Raw genomic sequence first — 14,716 nt, 5'->3', positions numbered from 1 at the left:
AAAAAAAAAAAAAAAAGAGCATGATTCTGTTGAACAGAAGAAGAAAAGAAGAAAAAAGGGAAGGACCTCCAGCTCCTCAGAGATACTGGTGTGCATGATAGAGTCCAACAGTCCCACACACTGCCATCAGAGCTGGTACCACTTTTTATCTTTGTACTTCAGCATCATCTGAAGAGAAACATACAAAGAAAGACATATTGAAAGGCCTAGCATTCCTGGAAGGAGAGCATATTACCCACTGCCTTTAGTTTTGGACTGAGATCATCTTGTCTTAAGAGGTTGTCTTATCTTGTCTTATTAGTTGTAGCTGTTTTGCTTTCAAAATGATGTTCTGCGCCTTTTCATGAGAAATTACAAGATGTCATACTCAGAGCGTGTGCTGTGAACGACTCTCAGCTACTACCACACCAAATTTAAGCTCAATACCTGTGAAACTGACTGCGTTGTAGCCATTTTTGTGGTGGCTAATGTTGATTAGCTGTGGCAGCCATCTTGAACTAGATTGACTCAAACAGTTAATCAGTCGTAGATGTACATCCAATGATTACCTTCTGAAAGTGTCATTCAAATGCATCCACTGGTTCTTAAAATATTTTGCTAACAGACAAACTGAGTTGACGCTAAAAAATAATGGCATCATTTTAAGTAAAGACCTTGTGCCATGAGTAGCACTTAGAGTATGCTCTAAGAATAACTCTCAGCTACTACCACACCAAATTTTATCTCAATATTTCTAAAACTGACTGAAATACAACCATTTTTGTGTTTTTTTTTTAAGATAAGTTGCCTGTGACGGCCATCTTGAATCGGGTTCACTCCAAATGTTAGAAATTGTAGATGTACATCCAATGATTATGTATTGCAATTTTCATTAAAATTTGTCCAGTGTGTCATGAGATGTCTCCTCTTCTTTTTTGTTTTTTTTAAATAAGTGCTTATACGATTAAATACTTTGTTCTTACGTCATGAGCGTGTTTCGAGAAAGACTCTGCGCTGGCCATCATGGCTGCCGTCCTCTCCTCCAGCTCGCCCAGTTTCTGCCCCCTCTCATCCAGAGCTATCCTGGCCCTGGCGAGATCACCCACGACCCCGGACGCTGCCCCCTTCATGCCCTCCATGCTGCCGGGGCCGGGGATGTGCTGGGCCAGGCTGCGGGACGCTTTACCAGCAGTCGTTTCACCAACTGCCAGAGACAGAAGGGTGCTTTAATAAATCCTGTTTCAGGGGACACTATTAATAATAGTAATAATAATAATGGAACAGATTTTCTTCCAAATCCTCGATGCTTAAAATCAGAGGGCAGAAAACCAAACACTTATAGAAAAGTAAATGTCTAGCATTCCTTGAATGCATATCGCCCGCCACCTTCCATGCCAGAGTTTTAGTCTAAGATCATATTTGTGTTGAGAAATGATGGAGTCGTAGCTGCTTTGGTCATCCTGTTATCTTGACAGTAACAGTGTTTTATTAGCAGTCAAAGTATGTGTTGTGGATGAGTCTCGGCTACTACCTCACCCTAATTTTGGCTCAAAATCTGTAAAACTGACCGAGTTATCACCATTTTTGTGTTTGCCGAGACCGGTAAGCTGTGGTGACCATCTTGAATTGAGCTGACTCCAAAAGTAATCAGTTGTAGAGATGCATTTAACAATTACTTCCTGAGAGTTGCATTAAAATCCGACCAGTGGTTTTTAAGATATTTTGCAAACAGACAAACACAGACACAAGCAAAACACGTTACTGCCTGCCTTTTCCTGGCAGGTGATAACTACACTGATAACGGGAATATCTTCATGAACTCACACAGGTCCTCCCTGTCCAAAGACTGAGCTCCTCCACCAAACAGGCCTTTGAAGAATCCTCTGTTTGGAGCCTCCGGTGTCTCCACGGGCGTAAATAACTCACTGAGCATCTCCTGAGGAGGACAAAACCGCCAGCACGTCTGTCTGAATATATTCTCCCCTGAGATATACAGACTGAGCAACATGAATCAGAGCTTTTGGTTTGTTTTTGTTATGTCAGTGCAAGTTTGCTTTAAAAATAAGTTATTTCCTGTTTCAGAGAACATCTTTTTTTTGACATATTAAAATTCTCCAGGGTTTAAAATGTACAGTGGTCAACATAAATAGATAATAACAGCAGACAAGTAAATTAAAATTGGTAATATCCTTCTTGGAACATGTTGGACAGAAAAATAAGAGGATTCTTGGCAAGCACAAAGAGATAAAATAACATTACAGCACAGATCAGCTTCAATTCAATTATAATAAAATCTTTGAAAGACTCAAATTACTTCATGTAAAAAAATATATATATATTGTCTGTACCTACATGCTAAAAAAACAAAGAGATCTTTGTCTTCTGGGGAATTGGCCTGGCTTAAAAATATTACACCCACCAGAGTGGTCCAATTTATTTGTAATTTGGTCCACATGTAGCAGCGATGGGTTTGGAAATGATTCAGTTTGCAAACAGCTGGCATGTCCAGAACAGGGTTGGAAATCTTTACACACCTCACAATTCGCTTACATTTTCAGAGGGCTGCGATGTGATTAAAGAAAAATGATTCTCAATGTGTTCTGACAATCTTGACAACCTAAATAATTATGGCTTATTTTACACAAGTAAACACTGATTTATATATTTTCAAGTTTAATAAAAAGTGCACAACATGTCAGGAAATCCCAGTAATCACAGGCGACTGACCAACAGTTAGCACAGACGCCAACTTAGCTTTTTTTTTAGCGTCATCAATTTTTTCACAAATCAAATGTTTCAGTCATTACTAAAAGAGGCGCTCATGTTCGACCAACTATTCAAGTTAAAAAAGAGCTTTACTGCAACATGTTTCCATTACAGGAAGCTACGGTAACTCTACTAGGACAAACAGCTAATCTGCGGACTCTCTTAAAGTGGCAGCACAGATTAACATATATAAAATCCATTTTTGACATTTGAAAATCAATTCAGGGTCTGAGATATGATTAATCTAAAAGTAGATACTAGCCTAAAACAGCACCAGTGCTGCATCACAAGCTGAGTGGTAGTGTTATCAGGTAGTTGCTGGAGAGTCTGACAGCCATTTAAACCAGGGGCGTCCAAAGTCGGTCCTCGAGGGCCGCCATCCTGCATGTTTTAGTTTTCTCCCTGGTTTTACACACCTGGATCAAATGATGGCTCATTAGAAGGCCTAAGCAGAACACTAACTTGCTGAGGAGGTTGTTACAACCACTAGGGAGAGAACTAAAACATGCAGGATGCCGGCCCTCGAGGACCGACTTTGGACACCCCTGATTTAAACCAATGGGTGAAGGTCAGCAGACACAGAAAGAGTCATAGACTTATTAGGCAGATTATCAGCACTTGATGGAGTTTGATACGGCCACATTATGGGTCTGCATGAGGTTGGGTGGTCGATATGTGGGATGTTCAGATGTCACAGTGGCCCATTGTTGGAACCAACGGGTACGTGAGGGCACCCACACGTTGTGAAGGTTCTGGTCACCCACAACAGATCACACTATGGGACAATCAACATGTTCTAAATATTTGTGACAAATTTTCATTGCACCAGAGCTCTCCTCTGACAAAAAACACGTCCAGGTCGAAAAACCACGCCAACTAAAGAAAAATAAATTGGTCCATATTTGCCTATATTCTCATAATTTTTCGCAATTTTAGATTGCGATCTCAGCTCCATCAGTCGCAACCCTATGAGATACTGGCTTTACCTTTTATGTCACCGAGTGTAGATCAGATAAGCAAGCATTAGCTAATACAACTTTGCCAAGTTGTTTCTCAGTTATCTGACCTGTAGGTTGTCACAAGTCTCCTGGCTGTAGGTGATCCTCTGGATCTCAGTGGGGGAGGTGAGGTACAGAGCCTGACCCAAGTTGGAAAAGCAAAATGTTCTTGCTATTCGCATGTCGGTCAGTGGCAGGTAGTTCACATCCAGCAGAGGCCGTAGACTGGGCAAACTGGGATCATACAAACAACAGGCAGCATAAGGTCAAAGCTAGAATCACTTTTGTGAGCTAAAAACACCCACACATCTTTGTCCTTTGTTAGAAAACGGTTATGGTCACATGGAGGTGTTATGGTTTGATCATAGATAATGAAACGCCAAAGAAAGAACAGTAAGTGGAAATACCTGAGAGTCATAATGTGGCCGTTAGCACAGAAACAGGCGATGCAGTAAGCCCCAGCCATCTGCACCACATCAGCCCTCAGCACGAAAGACGTCTCTGTGATGTTGTGTTTGTAGATGCAGGTATGGGAGGGCATGGCCACCACCTTGGCCTGTTTCTCTGAACACAGCACGGTAAACTGAGTGTCCTGGCCTTCTTGTGAAGACGGGGGAGAGGCAGGCCTGCGCCGCCGGCCCTTCTCTTTTTCTTCATCTGAGGCATTCGGGTCATACCACTGTTCATACGAAGGGGGCAGCAAAGTTCCAGTGGCATCAAGAAGGGCCATGGTCAAAATCCCTCCTTTAAGTCTGACCAAGGTGCCTGAAAATAAGGGATTGGATTAGAAACCGTGTTAATACAAATATAGACAATAAAGTTATTGTGTTTGGTTCTTACCGCAGGAGGAGAAGCTGACTGGCTGCTGCAGCCTCTGGTCCCCACCCGGTGGCAGACAGAGAGCCAGCATCATCACAGAGCCCTGGGTGGTCCCCACTAACAGACAGGGGCTGACCAGGCTCTCCGACTTCCTGGGGAAACTCTCGCAGAAGTAAAAAGAGGAGATGGTCTCTCGAGATTCTCTGTCTATGCTGGTTACGCTTGAACTCCGCGAGCGGCTGAACGCATTATCCTTGGCATCTGAGGACAAAAACCAGAGAATGAGGCGACGGGTCGTGTCGAACAGAAGTGGGAAAGCAGTTTAGCATGTTAAAAAAGCAAACAGGAAACTCCGTTAACAATTAGAGCCACAATCTGCAGGACAGTGCTTAGTAGAGCACACCTTCTATCATATATGAAGCATTTAGAGGGGGAAAAAACATTGCCCAGAACAGACCAAAAGGCTTTTCTTATATTGTGATGTTTTCCTTGAAATATACAGATTTAGTTTCAAATGTGCTTTTATGCAACTACACCTGACAAAATTCTCAAAAGAACACAGTAAAATATAAATGTAGTTCAATAACTATATATATATATATATATATATATATATATAACTATAAAGAATAACTGCCATTAAAAGCAGAAAGAATCATTCATGCCTCATAGCTGTTTGGACTGAAGCTAAAACAAGCAAACAGGGAATTCCCATAAAAAAACTCTATGGCCCAGAGGAGAAAGTTAATACATCGCCCATCATGTGAGTCCGTTGCAAGGGGAAAAAAGAAACTGCAAACAAGAAAAGCCAGATTTTCGATACTGAATGCATTCAAGCGTCCTCAAAAAGAAGGAAACAATAACCGTGAGAGGATTAGTGTCACATGTGAACCTTTTTCCAAATAAAAAAAACCCTTATGAGGGGGTTGGTTAGTATGAGTTATCCCACTTCAGCCCAAGTCAGACCATGGCTGGACCACTCACAATAGTTGGGGTCTGACTTAGTTCTATTGATGGGCCCCTTCAGGCACATCCTGGTTCTCTTACACGTCACAGAGCGCCACAGCTGGGTCCTATTCTCTGAGCCCCGTGCAAATAAAAGAACAGCTTTCATCTCAACTTGCAGGGAAAAGACGTCAGGAGGTTTAAATTCACACAAACATGCTGCTGCTTTTAGAAATGGACTCTTTGGAGCTTTCAATTCGAAAGATACTCGTTGCAAAGTATGAAATAAACTGGGCTTCATCAAACCGAGCCGTTTGAAAGAGTTTACTCCAGTAGTTTTTATATAAAATTCTGAAACGTGGGTCCACACTCAGTGTAAACAAAGAACTCTGCTGACCTACATTAGACTGGCTGTAGTCTGTCTAGGCAAACAAATATGGCGGAATCGGACATGAGTAGAACCTCAGAGAAGATGTTTAAGTGGAAATATAGGAGTCAATCTGCTGCTAATTGCAAAAAAATAAAATAAACTGTCAATAATAAATATCTGGGATCAAGCAGGACAGTGAAGCAATGTAAAGACAAAGCTCAGCTTTTCGAAACTTCTTATAGATGGGTGAGTTTACAACCTTTTTTTTGTTTTTAATCACACTTTACTCAACACATCAGAGTGTAAATAAGTACAAATACATCAAAATAGTTACACTTCTCAATCCCAAACAGCTCTTCCATGGATGTCACCATTGTTGACCTATTTACAAATTAACCAGAAAAATATTGTGCGGATTCTGTTTCTTATTTTATGATTTTTTTTATTTCTGACCGGTCTTCATGACTTTGCAATGAGTAGCTTTAACACAAAACAAAGAATCTCAAAAGCCCCATCGAGACCTGTAAGAACAAACAAACAAATAAAATCATCAAACTTCTTAAAGTCAGTAATTTTGGCTTACCCAGATCTGGCTTTTGCTCAGAAGGCGAGCTAATTTTCCGAGACATCTTGGCTGCAACAGAAACAAATAACCCCCCCCCCCATGTTTTTAGGGAAATAATAATGACTAAAAATAAGATTTTTGCTCAATTCAATCAGAGTGTAAAATCTGTTTGCGATAATTGATTGAAAATATTCAAGTTAGAGCCATTCTTAGGAGGGATAATACCAACGGTAGGACAACTGTTGAGGGCATAAAACAGAGCATTCAGTTTCCTTCTGTGAGGAACAGGACTCTAAACTAGGGCTGGGCAGTAGACCGAGTATAATCGAGATATATAGTTTTCTTTTGTGCCATTTCAATAATGACTATATTGTGAATATTGACTATAAACTTTATCTGCTATTTTTTTTAAACACCTGTATCTAATTCATAAGGAGTTTAGGTTTTACGAGCCGCCTCAAACGCATCCCAGCTCCCTCTCCCTGCCACCCTGAAAACCCAGACAGACCCCCCCCGCCCTCTCCCCCCGTCATACAGACAGTTCTCCAGCGGGGCTTCTGTGTTCGTGTTTCAGAAGAGAGGGAAACGGCTCGTTAGCTGTCAGCGACAGTTAACGGGCGTTCAAAAGGTGGCAAATGAGCGACGTGTTGCTGAAAAATAAAAAAAATAAAACGGCTCTTGATCTTTCGTCCGCAAGGGGTCCGGATTTCACAAAGGGACTCGGAAACAAACGCGGCCTAATTACTGGAGCTGGCTTCTGCACATGGAGGGATCTCGGCGTCTCTTCCTAACAAAGAGACGCCGTCAGAAACGATCTGAACTTTCTGAAAGCTGCCATTTTCCCTGGTTGTGTTAGAAATGGAAAGAGGACACCGCTGCCTCTGAGAAAACTCAGGTGGCTACAGTTCAGAGGCTCAATGAGTTAGCATGTACCTGATAAAACAGCTGCCAGAGCTGACTTTTTTCTCCAATAATTTCTTCTTTATGAGGAAGAATTTACTGGACAAAAAAGTCAGCGGATGGACTTGTTAATTAATGCTCAAGTGACAGGACTGGACTCTGAGACTCACACGGGGACACTGAGAACTCCACAAAAGTCTCGAGACATTCAGGAGTCTCCTTCATAAATTCAGGTCGCCAACTGCTGATAGCCCAGTGAGATGTGATCGTTATGCCTGAACATGTCATTTTATTAAGCTCCTGGTCACAATATGCTGAATTTTAATCTACACTAACTGTGATCTCTATGTGGCATTGGCTGCTGTTCTAATCTAATCATTTGATCCAATTCTGATATCAGGTGTCCAGCTCAGCTGTTGTTGTGTGTCTGAGAACAGATGTAGTTAGTTTTGTGTGTTTGGAACAGTCTTTGGCTTGGTTGTGACTCATTTTTCGCCCTGAATGTGATGGGGTGACTGCTCAGAAGACACTCTCTCTTTCTCTCACTCTCGCCTTCTGTTTGAGAGACTGCGTCCTAATTTTTGTTCCGGAGCTGAACGGATTAAAAGTCACTCCTGCTGTTAAATTGTGTGAGAGGACAGCTGTAACGTTTGTTTCTATGTCGGTGAGGAAACGAGGGTCAGCGCACCACGGTCTGTGAGCAGACAGTCCGGTTACCAGTTTCATGGTATATAGGTGTTACAAAAAAAATCAAAAATACCATTCCAGCGGTTTAAATGCCTAAAAATAAAAAATCAGAAATAGAGATTTTTTTTAAATTACCTCCCTCCGTGACCAGTAAGCAAGCAGGACATTCTCCTATACTTTTTTCTCATAATGAATAAATAAAAGTTGTAAGTTTGTACTTTTTATCTGGTGGATAAACGAATCAGAGTATCAGAGGAGTAACACCTGTCTCTCTTTTCAAGTTAACGCTGTTTTGAAACAAACGTTTGCAACAAGCTACAAGAGCTAGCATGTTAGCAGGTGAAATATATACAACCACCAACACTGCAGGCTGGCTACAGAGGCTAATAACTGGCTAATTAATTAATTAATCAGCTTGTCAAACTCTCAGTGTTGCCGTACTTTTAGCAGAGAAGAAGTATTATTTTCCGTAATAAGCACAATAAGTTTAGAATTAGAAATAAATTAATCTGATGTTGTAGTTTAGTCTGCCACTTGTCTTGTGTGTATCTTGTGGAGCTCAGAAGAAAGCCAAATAGCATTGTTTCTCCCTTATTATTCCACTTAAAGAGAAACACACCGTGTTTTGGCCACGTAGCAGTCAGTCAAACATAAAATGGGGAAACTTCAGCTCCCTACAGCCTCAATAAACAAGCTGCTGATGGTGAATTATGTCTATGTTTAAAAATATAAATATTTTTCTATCACTTTTTTAAAAACAGCCTTCAGATTCTCTGGTGTTTAAATAATAAAAAAATAGTCTCAATGCATGAAAAATGCTGATCATATATTGGTTTAAAACCTGTCCTAAGTGCAGGAAAAAGTTGACACAGATTTTAAACAGTGATTGTCCACATTTACTTGTGTTTTCTCAGTCTTATACATATCTGTGCATTCAAATTAAAATAACTAGACAATATTAAGTAATATTACACTATTCTACACAATATAATAAATATTAGGCAGTGATATTACAGTATTTAGGGAGCATACTGGCCCATGTCTGTCCATGAGTCGTGGTTCTCCACTGCTTTAGATTATAGTGTTAAATTAAACATTATTACTGTGATTAAATGAGCATTTAGAAATGCAGAAACATATTTTGTGTATCACAATAAAACTCCAAAATACTGTGATCTTTTTTGGTCATATCGCCCAGCCCTAAACAGTTTTAAGAAAGGGGGGCTAATTTGAATACTAAAACCATTACAACTGGTTTTGAGCATCACTCCGTTCTACCAGGAGTGCTGCTATCTAAAGCACAAATCCCCAAAAGTTGCCTGTTGCAGAGTATAACCACCCTCAGAGCGACCGTGAGAATACAAATTAAGCAGAAGCATCACACAGGACCCTGGACTGTCCAACAAAGCAAGAGGAAGTCGAGAAATAAGATCATTATATCAAATGAACATTGTTATGCAAAAAGAGTAGGTAAAGAAAAAAAAAAAAACAATAAAGAGCGGATAGATGACAGATTACACTGAACCGAAGCCCTGAAATCAGAAATACAGCAAGTGTCAACAATCAAAGAGTTTAGTTAAACATTCAGGTGGTTAGTGCTGCAAATACTGAGGCAGGAAGTAGATTTTCTATGCTTTTGTATGAAATAAATAAATAAAAAAGGATCGAGTAATACACTCTGGCCCAGATTCACTAAGAGTACCCAGTGTCTGTATTTTGCTCTATGTTTTGCCCCTTCTATCTGTTGGTCCTTGATTTCTATTGGACTAGGAACTCTTCAGATCTGTTAGTAATTATTCCATTACTCTTCAAATATTCGACCCCAGCCACGTATTTGTGTTTTTGCTTCAAAAATGGCCGTGTCCACCCAGTTGGGATGGACCAAAGTTTACTCAATCCAAGTCCTGAAGCTGAAAAACTCTAATGAATCAGAGGTTTTGGATATGGAGATGCGCTGCTGCTAATCCTGCAAGCCAATTTCTCTAATTTGCATAAATATGGGCACATCTTTCTCCTTAATACATTAGGGATGGGTCGTCATTTTCAAATATTTGCAGTCCAGTTAAAATGAGGGCGTTTGTGGTGGTGGAGGGTGTCAAACACAAAGAAAAACTGAATAATTATTGTCGAATTTGAAAAGTGTTCTTGCTTAAAAAGTAGCTCCCTAAATGCATGCACAATGACTCATTTAGATGTGGGCAAACTGTGTGAGAAAAGCACATGTTTGTGGAGCAAATCTACCTTTTGTGAGGACTTTATAAATTAGACGTCTGTGAAAAATCCTGACTTTGTGATTTGGGGCCTCTGTGGTAACAAATATTTCATCCACAGTTGTGGGGGAAAAAAAAAAACTGCATAGAAAATCTGAGGGCTGAAATGTAAAAGACATCCTGTCATGCATTTGACAAAAGAAACCTAAATTTTATACCAGCTATTAAAACCCCATGTGATTAGTAAAAATCCATTTGCTGGATGCAGATTTTCTTGCGCTGATTGGCAGAGGAGGCACAGCGTGGTTAGAGCGCCGTCATTCAGAGAGGAAAGAGCGAGGAACCACAATGAAAAACACGTGGAAGATACAGTACCAAAGTCATTGGCAACCGTCTTGGAAAAGCGTCTGCTTTTTACCTTCACTGGAAGCAAGGTTCAAAGACACAAATCAGATCCCTTCAGTCATTTACAAGAATCGAAGGGCACGTGCATTTTAAGCATACAGTACCCTTCTCTATGAAGTTCTGCTTTCGTTCATCATCTGAATTGAATGGTGAAGTAGATCCTACATGATAAACAGCAGCATTTTATAAAAGATGCATCTTAACGTTAGCATAGAATCAAATTTGGGGATGATGACTTTAGAGAGGCCTACCTGAAGTAGGTGATTTGCATCGGTCCTCTGAGTTATTTGACCCATCGTTGGAGTCACACAGTCCTGCAGGAGTCACAGATATTGTCATTTAAAATACAGCAGAAAAGGTCTAACTCTACAAAAGACTACACTAGTCACCTAACCAAAAAATGACAAGGATAGCTACTGATCTAAGTTACTGAAAAAAGACTTAATACGGACACATGAAATTACTAGGATTTGTACTAGATTTGTTTGTCTAACGACACAGGAAGCAGGACTGAAAGATACACGACCAGATTTTGTTTAAGTGCCCTCCAGCTAGAAATTTTCCTCCAACTTCACTGCTGAAAACTCAGCTTTGGAGGTTTGGGGGTGGCCCCCGTGTCAAAACCAGGGAGTGTATCTTCATAAGACGGAAAGCTTCCAACATTAATGAAGCGAGAAGGAGAATGAATTCCGACAGAACGGGACTTACTGAAGTGAGATGAGTGCAGTTTTTTCACAGACTGAGAATAGAAGTTAGAAAGTCTAGACATGTAAGACGTAGCAGTTGGAATGTCTTTAGCAAATCACAGAGAGAGACCAAAGAGTGAAAACAGTGAGACAGAAAATAACTGCAAATCAAAACCAACAGAGTCTCAGTGGCTTGCTGCTGAATTTGTGAGTGCTAAAACAGTAAAATGTGTTGTACTATTATCAGATTGTGTTTTTGCAATTTAAATGGAATAAATGTAACAAAAGGAAAATGCATGCAGTCATGTGGCAGTCACCAGGGTCTAAAATGATTTAAATCTGACCTCAAGTGAACAAAAACACACAGCACATTCCAACATGTCATTATTTATTACACTAAATATAGAAACTCTGAAAAACTCCGTCCAGCATTGGTGCTTCCACAGGATTTAGGAGGTTCAGTAACAGCCAGGAGCTGCTGATCAAATGTACAGCTTATCTGATCATCATCACTGTGAGCACCTCTATAAAAGCAGGAGACAGCTGAGGTCTGGACCAAACTGGGTCATGACACAACAGAACAATGATCTCAAACACAGCAGCTGATCTACAACAGATCATCTATAAAAGAAAAGAATCAAGACGCTGCAACAGTCCAGTCGAAGTCCAGAACCTCAGCCTGATTGTAGTGCTGTGGTGGGACCTTAAAGCCACTCACTGCAAAGTGTGAACTCAAACATTAAAATGTTATCTTGAACTTCATCCAACAGTGCAGTTTGAAAGAGTTTACTCTAGTAGTTTTCCAGATATATCAATATTCTCTGAAATGTGGGTCCACGCTCAATGTAAACAAAGCACTCAGCTAAACCTGCCAAAGACCACATGGAGGTTTGAGTCACATGATTGGCCCACATTAGGCTGGCTGGAGTCTGTGTAGGTAAACTAACATGAAGGAATCTGACAAGCCTAGAATCTGAAATAAGAAGCTTAAATGGAAATATAAGAGTCAACCTGCTGCTAAACCCGAAAGAAAATAGAAAGATCGAGCAAAGCTACTGTCAAGAATAAATATCAGATATTAAATAGGGCTGTGGAGCTCCACGAAGACAGAGTTCAGCAATCAAATGCAGTTTTTGATAAATTCTTCTAGACGAGTAAGTTTACATTTTGACCTTTTCTCCAGTCACTTCGGCTGTTTCTGTAGGTAAATAAACACACGTGGCAGTAGGCAGATGGTCACAACTTTTGCTTGAAAATTTTTGATTTAAGGACACATTACCAATTGATATGAGAAGAAACATTGTGTGGATTTTGTATATGAAGTTACTTTGTTGCTCTTCCTCACACAGCTACATTAGGCTTTTGTTTAATAAGTAATGACACGGTGGAATCTGGTGTGTTTCTGTTCACTTCAGGTTCGATTTGAATCATTTTAAAAGCTGGTAAAGATCGGATTATTAGCATGTAAAATCTTAAAACTGGAAGGGGGTGGACTTTCTTTTTCCCGTGACTATAATGTCAAATTTAGCGTCAGGCAACTGAGACAAAAAACAATGAATTTGTCAGAGTGACAGGATGATTAGGCAGAGAGGGGACAACAAAAACAACAAAAGCATATGACAGAAACAACAAGGCTTAAACAGGCAAGTAAACATGGCTAATGACTTTTTTCAGTACCAGATGATTCCTTCACAGCAGAGCTTCCTATCTGGACAGATTACTAACTGTCTTTACACTGTCCTACTCAACAGATGGAGAATCTGTCAGTGATGCCCCCTGTTGAGGGAGAGAAACTACTGCAGGGGGCGACGCTCGTGGTGTGAAGTCAGGGCAGCTGCCAAGTGTCAGCTCTGCCTCTCCAACCCACCTCTAACAGCCTGATGAGGTTCGGCATCACAAAGGGATATCATGGCTGCAGCAAATGAATAGAGCATCGAGCGTGTTTCAGGAAGATTAATGGGAGCCGGAGCACTGGGAGCAGTTACGCCGCAGCACTCAGTAAGGGAGAGACCGGGAGGGAGGAAAAAAAATAAATGAAAGAAACGGCAGAGGTGTAGTTGGTGGAGTGAGGCTCACCTCCAGAGGGCTGGCGTGGTTTACGTGGGGAGCGAGGCTGCCTCTGGCACGGGTCGGACGGGCTGTACAGCTCCGAAGTGCCCATGTTGAGCAGCAGGGTTTTCTGGAGGTAGTCCACCACAGCCAGACCATTACTGTTTCCAAACACCACACTGGGAGACAGAAGGCATGAGACTTTGAGTTTACCCCTTCGGCCGCCTCCTTTAAAGATTAAAGTTCCCTGACAAACTCACACGTCGCACAAAACACAGCGATAACAAGCACCAGAGAAGACCCATGTGGGCATACAAAGATGTGATCTCACGTCAGAAATATCAAGGCTACGCAGACTTACAGGCCGTAGGAGGAGTTGACTGCCAGGCTGGTAATCTGCTGAGGCGGCTCCCCGCTCACCCACACCAGCTGGATCACCAGCTCCACCTGGTAGCCCGGAGACTGCTTCAGCGGGGAGCTCCGCACCCTGCACCAAACACACAGCGGGGTGAGGCAGCAGGCAGCAGGAAGCACTCTGCACCGGCATGAATTATCACCCTGTGGGCAGAGCCACGCTAACAACACAATCATTTCTGTTGCTGTTAGTCCCCGGCTACCTATTACTGTCAAAACATTCTTATAATATCTAGGATTTAGATTTTTTTTATAGACTTTTATTTTCACCAAGTGTACTGTTGTGGAAAACCTCTGGAGGGAGGAAAATGATGACTCCGTTTTTTTACTTTTATTAGCCTTTTGACACTATTTTTTTTAATCTAAGCCTGACATAAAGTGAAGAATTCAAATGACAATTTTTGCGATTAAAAAAAAAAAAGACAGAAAGAAAGAAAAAGGCCGTACTGTAGGCATGGTATATTGTCTCGGGGTCCTTCGGAGGAGTTGCTGCCTATAGAGAGCTGATTGGGAGGCTCAGTCTCCTGAGGGCTGCAGGAAGCTGCAGAGGTTGGCAGGGTGGGGGTCTGCTCCCCTCCTGGATCGGGGGAGTCGACGTCATTAAAGTCACACTGCATCCGCACCTCCAGGAGCTGAACGCAAGAGAGGAGGAGACACATTCTTGGATGTGAGGCTAATGACACAGAACTACTCCATTTAACAGCTGGCTTAATGAAACATACTGAAACATTAGATTTAATCAAAAGGCCTAGCACAGGATTTACACAGACAAACGGGGTTGAGTCCAACAAATAATGGTGACATTTTAAGCAAAGTTTCTGCATAACAAGTAGAGCTTTGAGTATGTGTTATGAACGACTCTCAGCTGCTACCATATCAAATTTTGGCATAATATCTGTAAAACTGGCAGAGTTGTAGCCTTT

The 14,716-nt window shown here is 41.2% G+C and overlaps 1 protein-coding gene across 6 annotated transcripts in view; it reads right to left on the bottom strand.

Annotated features, from left to right (window-relative positions):
* Positions 1 to 6: 6 nt before the first annotated feature.
* Positions 7 to 14,716, bottom strand: part of stxbp5b (syntaxin binding protein 5b (tomosyn)) — a 40,972-nt gene continuing 26,262 nt past the window's right edge. The window contains exons 16-29 of one of the 6 annotated variants that reach the window (XM_017421553.3): positions 14,241 to 14,425; positions 13,741 to 13,866; positions 13,407 to 13,558; positions 10,896 to 10,958; positions 10,749 to 10,805; positions 10,615 to 10,662; positions 6,461 to 6,511; positions 5,547 to 5,642; positions 4,584 to 4,823; positions 4,151 to 4,508; positions 3,812 to 3,977; positions 1,804 to 1,915; positions 963 to 1,183; positions 7 to 168 (exon numbers count right to left, since the gene is read on the bottom strand). In XM_017421553.3, coding sequence (XP_017277042.1) covers positions 127 to 168; positions 963 to 1,183; positions 1,804 to 1,915; positions 3,812 to 3,977; positions 4,151 to 4,508; positions 4,584 to 4,823; positions 5,547 to 5,642; positions 6,461 to 6,511; positions 10,615 to 10,662; positions 10,749 to 10,805; positions 10,896 to 10,958; positions 13,407 to 13,558; positions 13,741 to 13,866; positions 14,241 to 14,425 — 1,917 coding nt within the window. In that variant the 3' untranslated portion in view covers positions 7 to 126. The remainder of the gene's footprint in view (positions 169 to 962; positions 1,184 to 1,803; positions 1,916 to 3,811; positions 3,978 to 4,150; positions 4,509 to 4,583; positions 4,824 to 5,546; positions 5,643 to 6,460; positions 6,512 to 10,614; positions 10,663 to 10,748; positions 10,806 to 10,895; positions 10,959 to 13,406; positions 13,559 to 13,740; positions 13,867 to 14,240; positions 14,426 to 14,716) is intronic. The other 5 variants (XM_017421554.3, XM_017421556.3, XM_017421555.3 and 2 more) reach the window with 5 other exon arrangements.

This window comes from Kryptolebias marmoratus, linkage group LG10 (genome assembly GCF_001649575.2).
Source record: "Kryptolebias marmoratus isolate JLee-2015 linkage group LG10, ASM164957v2, whole genome shotgun sequence".
NCBI lineage: Eukaryota > Metazoa > Chordata > Actinopteri > Cyprinodontiformes > Rivulidae > Kryptolebias > Kryptolebias marmoratus.
The sequence above is the reverse complement of the archived record's forward strand: the minus strand, read 5'-3'. Positions and strand labels throughout refer to the sequence as shown.